Raw genomic sequence first — 16,926 nt, 5'->3', positions numbered from 1 at the left:
TCTTCTGCAGACCTTTTGGAAGCACAAGGTATGATTTAGGTGCGATATGATTTAGGCAGGAGATTCAGGGATAAGCTAAAGAGCTGTTTGGTTATTCCTGTAACTGAGTTATCTCTAAACAGAAAAATGTGAGTTTGATTGGTCTCATGCAACTTAGTTCTTCATTTATTTGTTTAACAAGGAATGAGCATTTGTTTTTTTTGTTTTTTTTTTTTTTTTTTTTTTTTTGAGACGGAGTCTCGCTCTGTCGCCCAGGCTGGAGTGCAGTGGCCTGATCTCAGCTCACTGCAAGCTCCGCCTCCCGGGTTCACGCCATTCTCCTGCCTCAGCCTCCCAAGTAGCTGGGACTACAGGCGCCCGCCACCTCGCCCGGCTAGTTTTTTTTTGTATTTTTTAGTAGAGACGGGGTTTCACCGTGTTAGCCAGGATGGTCTCGATCTCCTGACCTCGTGATCCGCCCGTCTCGGCCTCCCAAAGTGCTGGGATTACAGGCTTGAGCCACCGCGCCCGGCCAGAATGAGCATTTGTTGAGTGTAACGCATGTAACTTTCTACATTGTATTCTAATAAAGTATTGATATACCGGTTACATGTTGATTCATGATGTTCCTGGGAGGGAGAGAGAAGTCCCAGTTTGTGTGGAGAGGTATTTAAAAAGACAATCCTTTGGGAAATGAATTAATGTAAATCACTGCTCCTTCCTGATGATGTATGACTATTAGTAGTTCCTATCACTATAAGTAGCCAGTAGTATGACTTCTTCATACAGGTTTGCTGAGTGGAAAAGATTGCTAGTATTACATAGGACTGGGAAGATGGGAGTAGAGAAGGGAGGAGCATTCCTTGATTGAGAAAAACAAAAAACAAAAAAACTGGGCATGTGCACAGAACAAATCTTTTTGTATGTGTTTTAAGGGTACTGGTAGATGAGGTTGGAAATGTGCAGGGGATAAGATTGTGGAAAGCCATTCAAAGACAGAATTTTGGCTGTGTTTTCTCGCTGAAGTTTTCTGAGCTAATCGAGATTCATCAGTTTGCTTTTGCAATATTGTATAGACGGGATTAGAGGGGAAAGAATAGTTAGAAAGTTTTTGCAGTAGTCTAGGTAAATTGTATTGAGAATGCACTGTTTTTAGAATACATTTTTCCCAGGCTGGGTGCGGTAACTCACACCTGTAATCCCAGCACTTTGGGAGGCCGAGGTGGGCGGATGGCTTGAGGTCAGGAGTTTGAGACCAGCCTGGCCAACATTGTGAAACCCTGTCTTTACTAAAAATACAAAAATTAGCCGGGCGTGGTGGCACACGCCTGTAATCCCAGCCACTATGGAGGCTGAGGCAGGAGAATTGCTTGAGCCTGCGAGGTGGAGGTTGCAGTGAGCCAAGATCACGCCACTGTACTCTAGCCTGAGTGACAGTGAGACTCCGTCTCAAAAACAAAAACAAAAACCAACAACAAAAATGGATACATTTAAGAAAAAAAAAAGATACATTTTCCCCTCATTTTTATATGACCTTGGGATTTATGCTATCAATTATACTTTAATCTCCTGAAATTTTTATAGTAGTTTTATGTGTGTGTGTTTGCCTGTAAGAGAGAAAGGGAGACAGGGGAGAGAGAATGCATATAGAGGATGGTCAGTAATCATAATCACAGTTACTGTTTTGTACCTGGCCCTAAGTATTCTGCATACATTATTTTGTTGCATCCTTTCAGCAAATCACATTTATTATAGGTAGTAAATGTCCTGAATGTGATGGAGCTAGGATTGGGATGTAGATTCATCTTATTCTTCATCATCGTTATCCTCATCATAATCATCATCAATACATTTATTCCACACTTACCACATATTAGGCACTGGGCTAATTATACATATCTGCATTATTTTATTTAATTCTTAAAACAACCCTATGAGACAGATGTTATTTATTTATTTATTTATTTATTTTTTTTTGAGACGGAGTCTCGCTCTGTCACCCAGGCTGGAGTGCAGTGGCCGGATCTCAGCTCACTGCAAGCTCCGCCTCCCGGGTTCCCGCCATTCTCCTGCCTCAGCCTCCCGAGTAGCTGGGACTACAGGCGCCCGCCACCTCGCCCGGCTAAGTTTTCGTATTTTTTAGTAGAGACGGGGTTTCGCCGTGTTAGCCAGGATGGTCTCGATCTCCTGACCTTGTGATCCGCCCGTCTCGGCCTCCCAAAGTGCTGGGATTACAGGCTTGAGCCACCGCGCCCGGCCGAGACAGATGTTATTTATTAATCCCATTTTTTTCTGATGAAGTACCTAAGAGTTAGCTCAATGACTTGGTCAATATGACACAGCTGTTAGGTGGTAGCACCGAGACCTGTTCTACTCCACTAACTCTGTGTCCCCACGTTGTATAATTCACATAATGTTCTCTAGGAATGGGACCCTTTGGATCTCCATTGTAAGCATGTTACCTCCCGAGGTTCTGCAATATTGTTGGCCCTGCATAAGGTACACTTTTTTTTTTTTTTGAGATGGAGTCTCGCTCTGTTGCCCAGGCTGGAGTGCAGTGGTGCAATCTCGGTTCACTGCACGCTCCACCTCCCAGGTTCACGCCATTCTCCTGCCTCAGCCTCCCAGGTAGCTGGGACCACAGGCACTCACCACCACGCCCGGCTAATTTTTTGGTGTATTTTAGTAGAGATGGGGTTTCACCGTGTTAGCCAGAATGGTCTCGATCTCCTGACCTCGTGATCCACCTGCCTTGGCCTCCCAAAGTGCTGGGATTACAGGTGTGAGCCACCATGCCCGGCCTGCAGAGGGTACACTTTTAACCACTGTGTTATTTCTACTACCATGCTGCCTCTCTTAGAAGTCAGTAAATTATACAACTCTGGATCATTATAAGGAAGGGCTAAGTAACCTGCAGCTGTCATTTCTTAGTTCTTACAATTTGTCAGTTATAACAAAGTGAAACATGCCTTTTTATTTTCTTTCCAACTACTTTTTAACAAGTTTTAGACAAATTTGTTATACATGACAGTTACCTAAGTTCTTGTGTAGTAAAAATAAGACTTTTTGTCCTTTATCAGCATACAATTCTTCTGTTATACATGATGTAATAGTTTGAAGCTGCCAAAGTCCAGCCCTCAGGAAATTGTTTGAGTTGAGTAACTAATCGCTGGGGAGTTTAAGATAACCAGCCCATAAATCAACAAATAGCTTGGCCCTTTTTATGGTTGTAGATGCTTATCTCTTTCTATTGTCAAGCTTGAATCAGAAGCCAATATTGTTTCCATTGATACAGTCACTATTAGAAGAAGTTGTCAGCAGTATCTCAAGCTAGATATGGCCATTTTGTCGGTTCTTTTCTTTAAGGAGAGTCAGAATTTATCAGGATGTTAGAATTGGTTGTTCTAGGCTAGGTACCTTCAAACAAAAAGTTTTCTCTTTCAATGAAACTCTCAGTGATTCAGTGCCTATTATATTCAACCTTTGTGTGGAATAAAAAAGATGCCCTTAAGATAAAATGTAGTCCATGTACACAAATAACTGTAATATGAGGGAGAATGTGAGTATTGTAATCCAGACCCTTCCCATGCACTGAGAGCACAGAAGAGGATGAAATAAATTGGGAGATTGGAAAGGTGAGAAGGTGAGAGAATGATCTGGGAAGGCTTTTCCTTGTAGGATAGTTACAATTTTCAGCAAGAATAAATGGAGAGGAAAGGCATTCCAGAGAGAGGCAATACTAGAGTCAAGACAATGAGAAAGTAGAGGACAGGGTATATTTGTTATACAGAAAGGAGTCTAGTGTACTTGGAGTGGAGGATGAATGAGAGGCACGTAATGATCAATGAAATATCTGATCAGTGAGTGAATGAGTAGATGAAGCTGGAACTTGTGGTAAGGTCCGGTGATTCTCAAACTTTACGCTGGTGCCAGGCATATTTAATTCCATCTTATAATTAGGAATTAATTTTTTTTTTCTTTGAGATGGAGTGTTGCTCTATCACCAGGCTAGAGTGCAGTGGCACGATCTTGGCTCACTGCAACCTCCGCCTCTCGGGTTCAAGATTCTCCTGCCTCAGCCTCCTGGGACTACAGGCGCCTGCCACCACGCTGAGCTAATTTTTGTATTTTTAGTAGAGATGGGGTTTCACCATGTTGGCCAGGATGGTCTTGATCTCTTGACCTTGTGATCTGCCCACCTCAGCCTCCCAAAATGCTGGGATTACAGGCGTGAGCCACTATGCCTGGCCAGGAATTAATTTTATTGGCAGAATATGTGAACATCAAAAATATGCAAAATAAAAATCACAATCATGAACACGATTCAGTGATATGATTTGGATGTTTGTTCCCTCAAATCTAATGCTGAAATGTGATCCCCAATGTTGGGGCCTAGTGGAAGGTATTGGATCCTGGGGGTGGATCCCTCATGAATAGCTCGGTGATGACTGAATTCTCACCCAGTTAATTCATGCAAGATCTGGTTGTTGAAGAGAGTCTGAGACCTCCCCCTTTTCTCTTTAGCCATGTGACACCTGGGCTTCCCTTTGCAGTCTGTCATGATTGTAAGCTCCCTGAGGCCTTACCAGAAGCTGAGCAGATGCTGGTGCCATGCTTCCCATACAGCATGCAGAACCATGAGCTGATTAAACTTCTTTATAAATTACCCAGCCTTGGGTATTTCTTTATAGCAGTGCAAAAATGGCTTAACACAGTCAGTTAGGAAAAAAGTTGTTAAAATAGGTCCAATTGACTGCTTGATTTTTTCCCCCTTAATTTTGCTACTATTTGTTCAAGTTCTTGTATTGCTAGCAGTAGACTAAGTAGGTAAGAAAAAATTATGGGAGAGAAACTTGTGAAAAATCTATCTATTAATTTTCTTTCCTGTGAATTAGAAAAATACCATTATTCTTTTCCAGCCAAAAGAATATCTCCCTCTAGGAGCCATTAAATATTTTGAAAAGGGGAGTGACATGGTGTGGAGTGTGTTTTAGGAGTCAGGTGGTAGTGACATGTAGGATTAGAGGACTGGCAGTGAGTCAGTAATGTGGTGCAGTGGTCTAGAGGTGGTGAGGATCTGAACCTTAGTAGCAGCAGCAGTGAGAATAGAATGAAAGGAAATAGAGATCCGCACTAGGCCCTCTGTTTCTAAAAAGGAAATAGTTACCAATTATTAACCAGCTTTCATATTGTTAGGATATTACGGGTCTCAATGGTTGGTTGTCTCTGGTCTCGAGTCCCTTCACTCTATTTTTAGGGAAAATGTGTTTAAGCCCCTATTTTAAGGAAGTGATAGTTTATAGATTATTTATAAATTATAGTTAATTTAGAAAATATAAAAAAGGAAAAAATCCATAATTTCATCATCCTAACAAGACCCCTATCATTTTACATTTACTTACCCCTGATGTTGCAGTTTTAAAGTTCTCTGTTAATTCATTCTGTGCACATTTAGCTCTGAGAAACAGGTTTCTGGACTAATAAAACAACCCATTAATTGCCATACTGTGATGTTAAACATAGTAAGCCAAGAGGTTTCACATGTAACCCTCAGTGGACTCTAGGATCACAAACTAGGTCAATGTCTCTCTTTTTTTTTTTTGAGACTAAGTCTCGCTCCGTTGCCGGTCTGGAGTTCAGTGGCGTGATCTCGGCTCACTGCAACCTCCAGCTCCCTGGTTCAAGCAATTCTCCTGCCTCAGCCTCTGAGTAGCTGGGATTATAGGCACATGCCACCATGCCCAGCTAATTTTTGTATTTTTAGCACAGATGGGGTTTCACTATGTTGGCGAGACTGGTCTCGAACTCCTGACCTCGTGAACAATGCAGCCTGTGCAAGATGGCGAGCGAGACCCTGTCTAGAATCCTATCTAGAATCTCACATTGCATTTTAGGTGTTTTTCTTCCTTACTCTTCTGTATTCTGTAAAAGTTTCTCAGTCTTTGTCTTTTATAACCTTGACATTTTTGTAGAATATTGATCAATATCAATTTGAGGACTATTTGTCAAATATTCCTTAATTTGGATTTGTCTGATATTCTCTGATGATTGAACTGAGATTATGGTTTAGGCAAGAATACCACAGAAATAATTTTGTGTCCTTTTCAGTACATCATATCATGGCATTCGTGATGTCAGTATGTATTATTACTGGTTATTTTGACCTTGATCACTTTGTTAAGGTAGTTTCTGCTGGGTTTCTCCATTGTGAAACTACTATGTTTTCCTATGTAGTTAATAAATGCCTTAGTGGAGATACGTTGATACTATTGTTTTTATTAATGTCTTGGAGTTCTCTACACATGGAATTAGTAGTGTCTCCTTAAAGACTTTATTGAACTTTAGTTACTGTGAAACTAATTAGCTTAAAAGGTCCATCTCCTTGACTGGGCGTGGTGGCTCACGCCTGTAATCTCAGCACTTTGGGAGGCCGAGGTGGGTGGATCACTTGAGGCCAGGAGTTCAAGGCCAGCCTGGCCAACGTGGCGAAACCTGGTCTCTACTAAAAGTACAAAAAATAGCTGGGCATGGTGGCGCACACTTGTAATCCCAGCTACTCGGGGGCTGAAGTGGGAGAATTGCTTGAACCTGGGAGGTGGAGGTGGCTCTTGCAGTGAGCCGAGATCGTGCCACTGCACTCCAGCCTGGGCGACAGAGCGAAACTCTGTCACAAAAAAAAAAAAAAAAAAAAAAAAAAAAATTCATCTCCTTCGAAACTTCCCACACTTTACACCTGGTTTTATCAAAGGGTTCCCAGGCTTTGCAGGAACAAATTCTATCTAGTCTTCATTGGTTTCAGTTCAATTCCAGCTCTGCTCATAATGAATCTCTTATGCTAATAACCTGTAGCTCTCTGGACCTCATTTACCCCACTGTCTCTTAGGGCGCCAGGCTCCTTCTGGCCCAGTGTCCTTCCAGGCCTCGTCTCCCTTTATGCACAAGCCAGTTCCATTTGAATGACTGCTTTGGGTTTTTTCAGAAACAGAGGCTGAGAGAAGCTGACTTTGTTGGTGAAGAATACAGTGGGGGATAATTAGGGTGGCTGCAGCTGGAGCCTGGTTTATTACTTTGGCCTGAGAAAAATGGTAGCACATTAAGCTGTACTGTGTATACTTGTGAAGGAATCATTCTCTGTATTTCACTAATACAGAGAAAGTGTTTTTTTCTAAAGGTCACCAGCTTCTAGAGGTATGCCTTTAATTCTGGCAGCCTTAATCTGTAATGATCTTTTCAATTTAGCCCTGTGGACTGTGGAGTTACTTGCTGTGAACACAAGAATCCAAAATCCAAATGTGGACTAAATATTATATTTAGATCTATTTAGGTAAAACAAATTTTATACAGAGAATAACATTAGATGTTTCTTTTATAAAATGCAAAGTTATTAGTATTACTGAATTCAAAGTAGCTTTTTGAATTATGTATTTTCTCAAGTGACATATACTATAAAAGCCCAGTTTATGTAATGTGGATGGGGCAGACTCAGATTCTGTGACACTTGAAGCTTATACAATTCAGAGGGCCTCCTTTAAGGAAAATATTTTTTGAAACAGAAAATGAGATATTGGGCCTTGAGAATCTGTGCAAGAGAAAGAGCCCTGAAGCTTAAGTTTCATTAGTGGGTTGGTAAATCTGCCTTTGGATGTGAGGCACTGCAAAAAGGTTGAGACCCACTGTTTTCCATCATATCATACGTGGAAAAGTTTTTGGCTTACCCACAGGAGGCTAGTGTTTTCAGATTGGGAACAGTGGGACATACAACTTAGTAACTGTGTTACACAAGGAAATAAGTAATAAGTAATAAGATGACATGCTTCCGTCCCAATTTTGGCTTTTATTTTCCTAGAAGTTTACGTTGTTGCCCAGGCTTGCCTCGAACTCCAGACCTCAAGTGATCCACCAGCCTCGGCCTCCCATTCTCGGATTTTAGGCATGAGCCACCATGCCCAGCCCAATTTTTTATTTCTTTATGGTAAAATATCTAGGAGTAGGATTGTTAGGTAAAAGTATGGCAAAAGTGCAGCCATGTTTTGCTTGACAACAGGAATATGTTCTGAGAAATGTGTTGTGAGGTGGTTTTGTCACTGCGTGAATATCATTTAAGTGAATTTGCATAAACCTAGATGATGTAGCCTACTACACACCTAGACTATATGATATAGCCTACTGCTCCTATGCTACAAACCTGTATAGGATGTTACTGTACTAAATATAATAGGTGCCAGGCATGGTGGCTCACGCCTGTAATCCCAGAACTTTGGGAGGCCGAGGCGGGAGGGTCACCTGAGGTCAGGAGTTGGAGACCATCCTGGTCAACATGGGGAAACCCTGTCTCCACTAAATACAAAAATATAAAAAATAGCTGAGCATGGTGGTGCATGCCTGTAATCCCAGCTACTTGGGAGGCTGAGGCGGGAGAATTGCTTGAACCTAAGAGGCGGAGGCTGCAGTGAGCCAAGATCGCGCGACTGCACTGCAGCCTGGGCGACAGAGTGAGATTCCGCCTCAAAAAACAAAACAAAACAAAACAAACAAACAAATAAACTAGGTAGTGAGAGCCATACAGATAAAACTATAATTCCCCTCCTCACATATCTTCAGTAAATGGCATTGGAGAAGGATTACGTTGTTTAATGCTATATCTACAATTTAAGTGAAATGTTTTTGGTGTTAGTATTTCTCTGGACCACTTGTTACTGCCTCTCTTGTCTGGTCTTTATGCTGTCACTTCTAGCTGGTGACACACCTAAAACAGGTCTGAGGACTTACTGCTTTAGCCGACATAATACTGCCATTCAGAGCCTGAGAATCTTTTCTCTGCTACTGTGTTTTTCTCCTTTTGCTCCCTGTACTCAGGAGTGTGTGTCATAGGGCAGGCTGAGTTTCATTAAGCTCCTAATGTGGATATTGGAAACCCCACCTGTGTGCCAAGTCCTTTTGGCTGTGAGCAAAGTGGAGGCTTGGTACTTGTCATTCCTTTGCAGCAGTTGAGCTGAAGGAATGCTGCATGGCTTGTTGGAAGTTGTTTGGTGGCCTTGAGTGGGGTGTGTATGAGGGTGTGTGTAGAGAGGTGAGGGTCTTATAGTCTGTGTGGGAGACATGGGTTCTTTTCTGGTGTCATGTTAATCATCAGGCAGTATTTATTGACTGCCTCCTTATGACTAGCACTGTAATAGGAGCTTTTGGAATAGAATAATAAAATATATAATTGAGTCATAGTTTAATAGTCAAACATTTCTAGCTCTGCCACTTACCAGCGTTGAATTGGGCAAGTTAATGTCTTTAAGCCTCCCTTTACTTTTCTGTAAAATGGAACTATTAATAACTATCTGATAGGACTGTTGTGAATATTGAATAAAGGACGTAAGTATCGTGTTTAGCACATACCTAACTGTAGTTACTATTTCATTTCATGTAGTCATATTATGACAGATACGATATAAAACAGAGGGTAATAAAAATAGAGAATAATGTGACAGTACACTGTATAATCAAATACTTTAATTGTGACATGTAGATTATAAATAGTCTAGGAATTTACAGAAGGGAAAGAACAGTCTTATGCAACCATTTAATATTCCTGTACCTCAGTTTTTCCACTGGACATGCTGTAGACAATGCTAGGTGATCTCCAAGAGAGTGATTAAGATGTTAAAGCATTTTTGCGTTTTTAGATGGTGCATATGATGGTGAGAAGGAAGGGAGAAGATTGAGGAATTGTTGATCTTGGCAAATTTAACACTTAACATTTAAACATTTTTCCTTATGTAGATGGACATGGCAGCCTTATAGGAAAACTTAAAGTTGGAGATGTGGTGATTTCCTTCCAGGGAACATACTTGCTTTGGTATTACTCTCTGTTGCCTCACTGGCATTTTAATTAGTTGAAAACTAAAGTTGGTCAATGGATTGCCTCTGATTGTGAGCCCTTGGATATAATCTGGAGATTAAGTGATTTGTAACCCAAATTATCTCTCTGATCCTCTGGCAAAAATGAAACAAACAAACAAACAGGGCAGGAGGAGATTTAGTTCTCTTGAACTGCATGTTAAGGACTTGTGGTTTACTCACCATCAGTGTTTCTCTGGGTGGAACATCTTTACTCAGAACAGATCTTAGACTGCTCACATAGACTGCTCTCACTTTTAAGCAGGTTTTCATAAGCATATTCTTGGAAAACACCTTTTAGAAAGTGCTTTATTCACAATGTCCAAAAGAAACTGTTTCAGTTCCTAGTTGGTGTGTGCTTACTTGGTGATTTGTTTTGTGTTAGCCTGATACTGGAAAGTTTGTATTTGGGTTTTATTTCTATCCAGATCAACTTTCTTGTGTTTCAAGAAAATTGCAGATAATTTTCCCCTGAAAGTAAAGCTGTTCATACCTTTTTTCCATCTCTTTAGTTTGGGTGTCTCTCTCTCTTTTTTTTTTTTTTCTTTTTTTTTTTTTTGGCATTGTTTGCCAAGGTTTCCAGTTTATAGCAAGAGGTGAGGCAACGTTGATCTTGGCAGAACAGTCCAAAGCCAGTAGAGTCATTAAGTGACGCAAGCTTTTGATTTTTTTTATTTCTGTTAAAGCTCTCTGACACAGCTGGCTATTCTAGTCCCAGAAGAAAGAGGAGAGACTTGCTGAAGATCTGGATGAGACAATAGAAGTTTGGGGCACATTAAAAAGAAGGAGCAAGAACATCAACAAAAACCTCAGATGATTCAAACAGGCTTCTTCTTGGCTTTGTGGAACCTTTTGCAGTTGCTCAGAATTTGAATTTTTGCTTCAGAGGATGATGAGACAAGGCAATAAAGGGCGAGGAGGGTTATGTTGGATTCTTGCTTATCTGTCTACCTCTCCTTCCAGTTGGAAAAATCTTCAGTCCATAAGAAGCATTATCAACAAGCTTGAAGAACACATCTTACCCTGATCCTGGATGCTGCTGGAGTTGAGAATTACACCCACTTCACCAGGACGTTATTGAGGCTGTTCAAGAAAAATAGAAGGAAGCAATACTTAAGGATTTCTCTGTTTGCATTAGTCCTGTGCCATGTTACGTTTTGGAGATTGTTTGGAACAAGTGAGGAAGGACTCTGTCATCTAGATCTAGGAGGATACCTGAGTCCCTTGAACTATGCAGATGATATTTGGAAGGTGGTAAACTCAAAATCTTCCAACATAAATTCACTAAATTCTGGATTCCCTTTCCTTTTAGAACTTTAGCAGACATAAATTCCTGCCAAAAAGGCACAAAACCTTCTCCGTTTTTTTTCAGGCTGAACAATAATGTCTTGGAAGAGAAATTATTTTTCAGGGGGTCGTGGTAGTGTACAAGGGATGTTTGCACCTCGAAGCTCAACCTCCATAGCCCCTAGCAAAGGCCTCAGCAATGAGCCAGGGCAAAACAGCTGCTTCCTCAACAGTGCCCTGCAGGTAAGGGTAATTATTTTTGGTGAACTTTGACTTTTAATTGCTGATGCTGTATTTCTGGTAACTCTTTTTAAATAAAATTCTTGATAGTCTCTGTTTGAGGTTAGTAACCTGAGGTCATTTTTACATTTATCTGTGTGATCTTTGGCAAGTCACTTTATCTCTTTGAATCTCAATTACCTCATTTACAAAAAGAGGGATTAATAATGGTAAGAGAAAAAATAATAACTGTAACTACTATTATTTACATGCCTAAAGGGAGGTAAATGGGCCAGGTGATCTTTCAGATGGAGTCTTGCTGTGTTGCCTAGGCTGGAGTACAGTGGCGCGATCTTGGCTCACTGCAACCTCCGTCTCCCAGGTTCAAGTGATTCTCTTGCCTCAGCCTCCTCAGTAGCTGGGGCTATGGGTGCCCGCCACCATGCCTGGCTAATTTGTGTATTTTTAGTAGAGACAGGGTTTCACCATATTTGTCAGGCTGGTCTTGAACCCCTGACGTTGTGATCCACCCGCCTCGGCCTCCCAAAGTGCTGGGATTACAGGCGGGAGCCACCGCGCCTGGCTCATCTTTCTATTTATCAACTTTTTTTCCTGAGCAATCTCTACGGGTTCTTATTTTTCTTTTCTTTTTTTTTTTTTTGTTGAGACAGAGTTTCATTCTATTGCCAAGGCTGGAGTATAGTGGCCCAATCACAGCTCACTGCAGCCTTGACCTCCGGGGCTCAGGTGATCCTCCTGCCTTAGCCTCCTGAGTAGCTGGGACCATGGGTGATCTCGGCGGTTCAAGCAATTCTGATGCTTCAGCCACCCAAGTAGGTGGAATTACAGCTGTGCATCACCACACCCAGCTAATTTTTGTATTTTTAGTAGAGACAGGGTTTTACCATGTTGGCCAGGCTGGTTTTGAACTCCTAGCCTCAAGTGATCCACCTGCCTCAGCCTCCCAAAGTGCTGGGATTATAGGCGTGAGCCACTGCGCCTGGCCTGTTTTCTGTTTTTCCTTTTGGGAGCCAGGTGTGTTATCCTAGATGCTTTTCTCTAGTATAGAAGCAAAATTCTTTCCACAAGTCAAAGACTTTCAGGTATGGTAATCTTGTCTCTTAATATTCAGGCTTTTGGCCCACATATTGAATGGAGTCTAGTCTTTGTCCAATTTATCTCCTCCCTTTGAGCTCTCCTGTTTTGGCTCATAACTGGTGTCTAGTCAGATACACTTGAATAGAGCTAGGGGAAAGTAAATTCCCTTAAGGTGATTATCTACCCTACATTTTCCCTTTCACTGTTGCTTGCTACTTAAGTGGTCTTAGAATCCCAAAGCTTTCTGTCTGTCTGCTCTGCCCAGTCACGCCCATAGCGTGTTAAGTTCATCCCCCTTGGCCTAACTTTCAAGTAATTACTTTCTCTTCTTTTCTGCTCTTCAGTGTAAAAGTAAATGAAATTTTCCACCCAAGATAATTATACTTGGGTAAAATATTAGCTTGACTCCTCAGATGTTATGAGAAAATAGGTTGCTATGAGAGAAGACAAGATGTTTAGTATAAAGAACAATGGTCTTGGGCATTAGGAGGAGACCTGGGTTCTAGTTTTAGCCATTCTGTAGACTAGTCTTGTGACCTTGTACAGGTAATAGTGTCTGAGTTTCCTCATTCATAATACAAGAATGTTGCCAAGCTTATCTAAGTAATAAAAGTTTCATGCTCTTTCTCAGTTTTTATTTATTTGAGACGGAGTCTCGCTCTGTTGCCCAGGCTAGAGTGAAGTGGTGGGATCTCAGCTCATTGCCATCTCCGCCTCTTGGGTTCAAGCGATTCTCCTGCCTTAGCTTCCTGAATAGCTGGGATTACAGACCATCTGCCACCACACCGGGCTAATTTTTGTACATTTGGTAGAGACGGGGTTTCGCCATTTTGGCTGGGCTGGTCTTGAACTCCTGACCTCAGGTAATCTGCCCACCTCGGCCTCCCAAAGTGCTGGGCTTACAGGTGTGTGCCACGGCGCCCAGTCTCTTTCTCAGTTTTTAAGTTTTTATTTGAAAACAATTTTTTTAAAAAATTATGTGCTGGCAACCCTATAAAAAAAATTTTAAGTACTTTCCCTAATTATTACCACAAATTTCATGTGTTTAGGTGGAGTTGGCTAGGTTTTTGTCCTGGATGATGCATATTAGTTTTCTTTCTTTATTTCTTTTTTTGGAGCCAGGGGTCTCACTCTGTCGCCAAGGCTGGAGTGCAGTGGTGTACTCATAGCTCACTGCAGCCTTAACATCCTGGGCTCAAGCGATCCTCCCACCTCAGCCTCCCTAGTAGCTAGGACTACAGACACGTGCCACCATACCTGACTAATTTTTTTTTTTTAATTGTTTGTAGAGAGGGGATCTCACTGTAATTGCCTAGGCTGGTCTTGAACTTCTGGGCTCAAGCGATCCTCCTGCGTTGGCCTCCCAAAGTGCTGAGATTATAGGCATGAGCCACCACACCTGGCCACATATTAGTTTTTTTGGTTACTTTTTATCCTGGTAATACTTTTGTGATTTAGAAGCAGGCAAAAGAAGGCATTGATATAAATGTGTATGTTTACCCCCTTCTTGGCCATAGTCCCATTTTTATAATTGTTTTTTTCTATGTGGTCTATTTATATTGTCAGTTGAAACAATGCTGTTTATGAGTTTCCATTCTAATTTCCAGTGCCATATACAATACATTATATATATGTATACACACACACACACACACATATTTCTGTATCCATACTTAATGATTGAGGCATTGATGGTTTTGGAGTCCCTATTATAATCATGTTACATGTTGAAAATAGTTGTTGCTATGAGCTAATATTCTGACTTTTGGTTTCAAAGCTGTATTTGCCACAGATGAGTTGAACTTACTACGTTTGTTATAAAAAGATGTTATTTACTTGGGAGCATAGCTAGTTTCAAAGAACTTTTAGAGTATGGATCTTGAGACATATAAGTAAGAAGAAGCTCCAGAGGTGTGCGTCATCTGGGGCTCCAGAAATTATGCTTTTTCACATATTATGACATTAAATGCTTTCCTAGCAAGGGGGGAGCTTCCTAAGGCATTATGCTATATATTACATCATTTCTTTTTTAACTGAAAATTGCAATTTATTCAGATTTCCTTAGTTTTTACCTGCTGTCCTTTCCTGGCCCAAGATTTCATCCAGGATACCACATTTAGATTTACTTGTCATGTCTTCTTAGGCTTCTCTTAGCTGTGACATTTTCTCAGAATGTTTATGTTTTTGATAATCTTTGACAGTTTTGAGGAGTACTCATCAAGTATTTTTTTGGATATCCCCCTTCCCCTATTGGAATTTGTCTAATGCTTTTCTCATGATTAGACTAGGGTAATAGGTTTTGGGGAGGAAGACCACAAAAGTATAGTGCCGTTTTCAACACATCACATCAAGGGTATATACTATAACATGATTTATCACTGTTAATATCATATTTTTTTTCCATTTCAACAAAAGTATAGAAATCATAATTTTTTGGCCGGGCGCGGTGGCTCAAGCCTGTAATCCCAGCACTTTGGGAGGCCGAGGCGGGTGGATCACAAGGTCAGGAGATCGAGACTATCCTGGCTAACATGGTGAAACCCCGTCTCTACTAAAAATACAAAAAACTAGCCGGGCGCGGTAGCGGGCGCCTGTAGTCCCAGCTACTTGGGAGGCTGAGGCGGGAGAATGGCGTGAACCCGGGGGGCGGAGCTTGCAGTGAGCCGAGATCGCGCCACTGCACTCCAGCCTGGGAGACACAGTGAGACTCCGTCTAAAAAAAAAAAAAAAAAAAAAAGAAATCATAATTTTTTACCCTATTGACTTAAGGAGATCACAATTCTCTTAGAAATGTCTAAAAATTGAGAGTTCTAACAAAGAAAAAATTCCATACTACAGTTCACATTTCTATGGGTTCACATTTCTAATATAAGTTATAAAATATTCTTGCTTTTCTTGTGTGGATCATTAATGTAAATCCTTATTCTTCAGCTTTAACCCATAAATTTCCTCTTCAGGATCACATTTGATGTATGTCATGTCATATTTTAACTGTATTACCTTCACTTTATGTTCAAATTAATATCTTTCCCAGAATATGACCATTCATTTTTCCTGTTAGATATCTCACCATTTTTCACATTTGTTTTAATATACTAGAATGAAGTTTTCTCTGGGAATAAAGATATCTTCTGCAGTCATTACCTATGTTTGCTTGAACTCTTTTACTTTAAAATTAAATGGTGGCTTTTTATAGAGTAATGAAATGTTTTCCCTTTCTCACCAGGTTTTGTGGCACTTGGATATCTTCCGACGTAGCTTTAGGCAGCTTACAACTCACAAGTGCATGGGAGATTCCTGCATCTTTTGTGCTCTCAAGGTAAGTACTTCCAATTAGTTTCTTCTCACTACCATTGGGTGGCCACATGGTCAATATCAAGGTGGTTTGGTTAATCAGGATGATGCTAAAGAATTTGTTACTGAATTATCTACCTGTGGTTTAGTGCAAAAATGGATATGATTGGTTTAATTGCTTCAAAGAATTAGTACTTGACTTGGGTAGTCTCTTTTACTGAACCTGTTTTGCTTATGCAGCTCTATTTGATGTGACAGAATACTATGCAAGTATGCTTCTCCTTTTTTTTTTTTCTGAGACGGAGTCTCATTCTGTCATCCAGGCTGGAGTGCACTGGTACAATCTCAGCTCACTGCAACCTCCGCCTCCTGGGTTCAAGCAATTCTTCTGTCTCAGCCTCCTGAGTAACTGGGATTATAGGCGCGCACCACCATGCTCCGTTAATTTTTGTATTTTTGTAGAGACGGGGTTTCGCCATGTTGGCCAGGCTGGTCTCGAACTCCTGACTTCAGGTGATCCGCCTGCCTTGGCCTCTCAAAGTGCTGGGATTACAGGTGTGAGCCACCGCGCCCGGCCGGGCAGATATTTTTAGAAAGAGATAAGCGATTCTTCTGAACTTTTTGCCACTTGGGTCATAAACATCTTGTTTTCTACCCTTTGTTTGGAACCACTATAACTTGTTTTTTTGTTTTGTTTTCTTTTTGAGACGGAGTTTTGCTTTTGTCACCCAGGCTGGTGTGCAGTGGTGCAGTTTCGGCTCACTGCAACCTCCCCCTCCCAGATTCAAATGATTCTCCTGCCTCCGCCTCCCCAGTAGGTGGTGACTAGTTTTTGAAATATATTTTTAGTGGAGATGGGATTTCACCATGTTGGCCAGGCTGGTCTTGAACTCCTGACTCCCAAATAGGGAGCCTCCCAAATAGCCTCCCAAGGCGCCGACCACCACGCCTGGCTAATTTTAATTTTAGTAGAGACGGGGTTTCACTGTATTGGCCAGGCTGGCCTCCCAACTCCTGACTTCAGGTGATGCCCGCCTCGGCCTCCCAAAGTGCTGGGATTACAGGCGTGAGCCATCATGCCCAGCTGGAACCATTATAACTTGTAACAATATATAGAATATAAATTATTGGTTTATTGGGGAGTTCAAATATGAATTTTAA

General features: G+C 41.2%; 1 protein-coding gene across 21 annotated transcripts in view; it reads left to right on the top strand.

The window, feature by feature from the left end:
- Nucleotides 1-16,926, top strand: part of USP54 (ubiquitin specific peptidase 54) — a 120,468-nt gene that overhangs the window by 37,587 nt on the left and 65,955 nt on the right. For 16 of the 21 annotated variants that reach the window (XR_004176973.1, XM_009214679.4, XM_009214681.3 and 13 more), the window contains 2 exons: nt 10,554-11,397; nt 15,698-15,790. Coding sequence is in view for 20 of the 21 variants with exons in the window: in XM_009214679.4 (XP_009212943.2) it covers nt 11,251-11,397; nt 15,698-15,790 (240 nt within the window). In the remaining variant the exon portion in view is untranslated. The remainder of the gene's footprint in view (nt 1-10,553; nt 11,398-15,697; nt 15,791-16,926) is intronic. The other 5 variants (XM_009214686.4, XM_009214685.4, XM_021943363.2 and 2 more) reach the window with 2 other exon arrangements.

The sequence above is a fragment of the Papio anubis genome, chromosome 11 (genome assembly GCF_008728515.1).
Source record: "Papio anubis isolate 15944 chromosome 11, Panubis1.0, whole genome shotgun sequence".
Classification (NCBI taxonomy): domain Eukaryota; kingdom Metazoa; phylum Chordata; class Mammalia; order Primates; family Cercopithecidae; genus Papio; species Papio anubis.
Note: the sequence above shows the minus strand (reverse complement) of the source record. Positions and strands in the feature narration are given on the sequence as shown.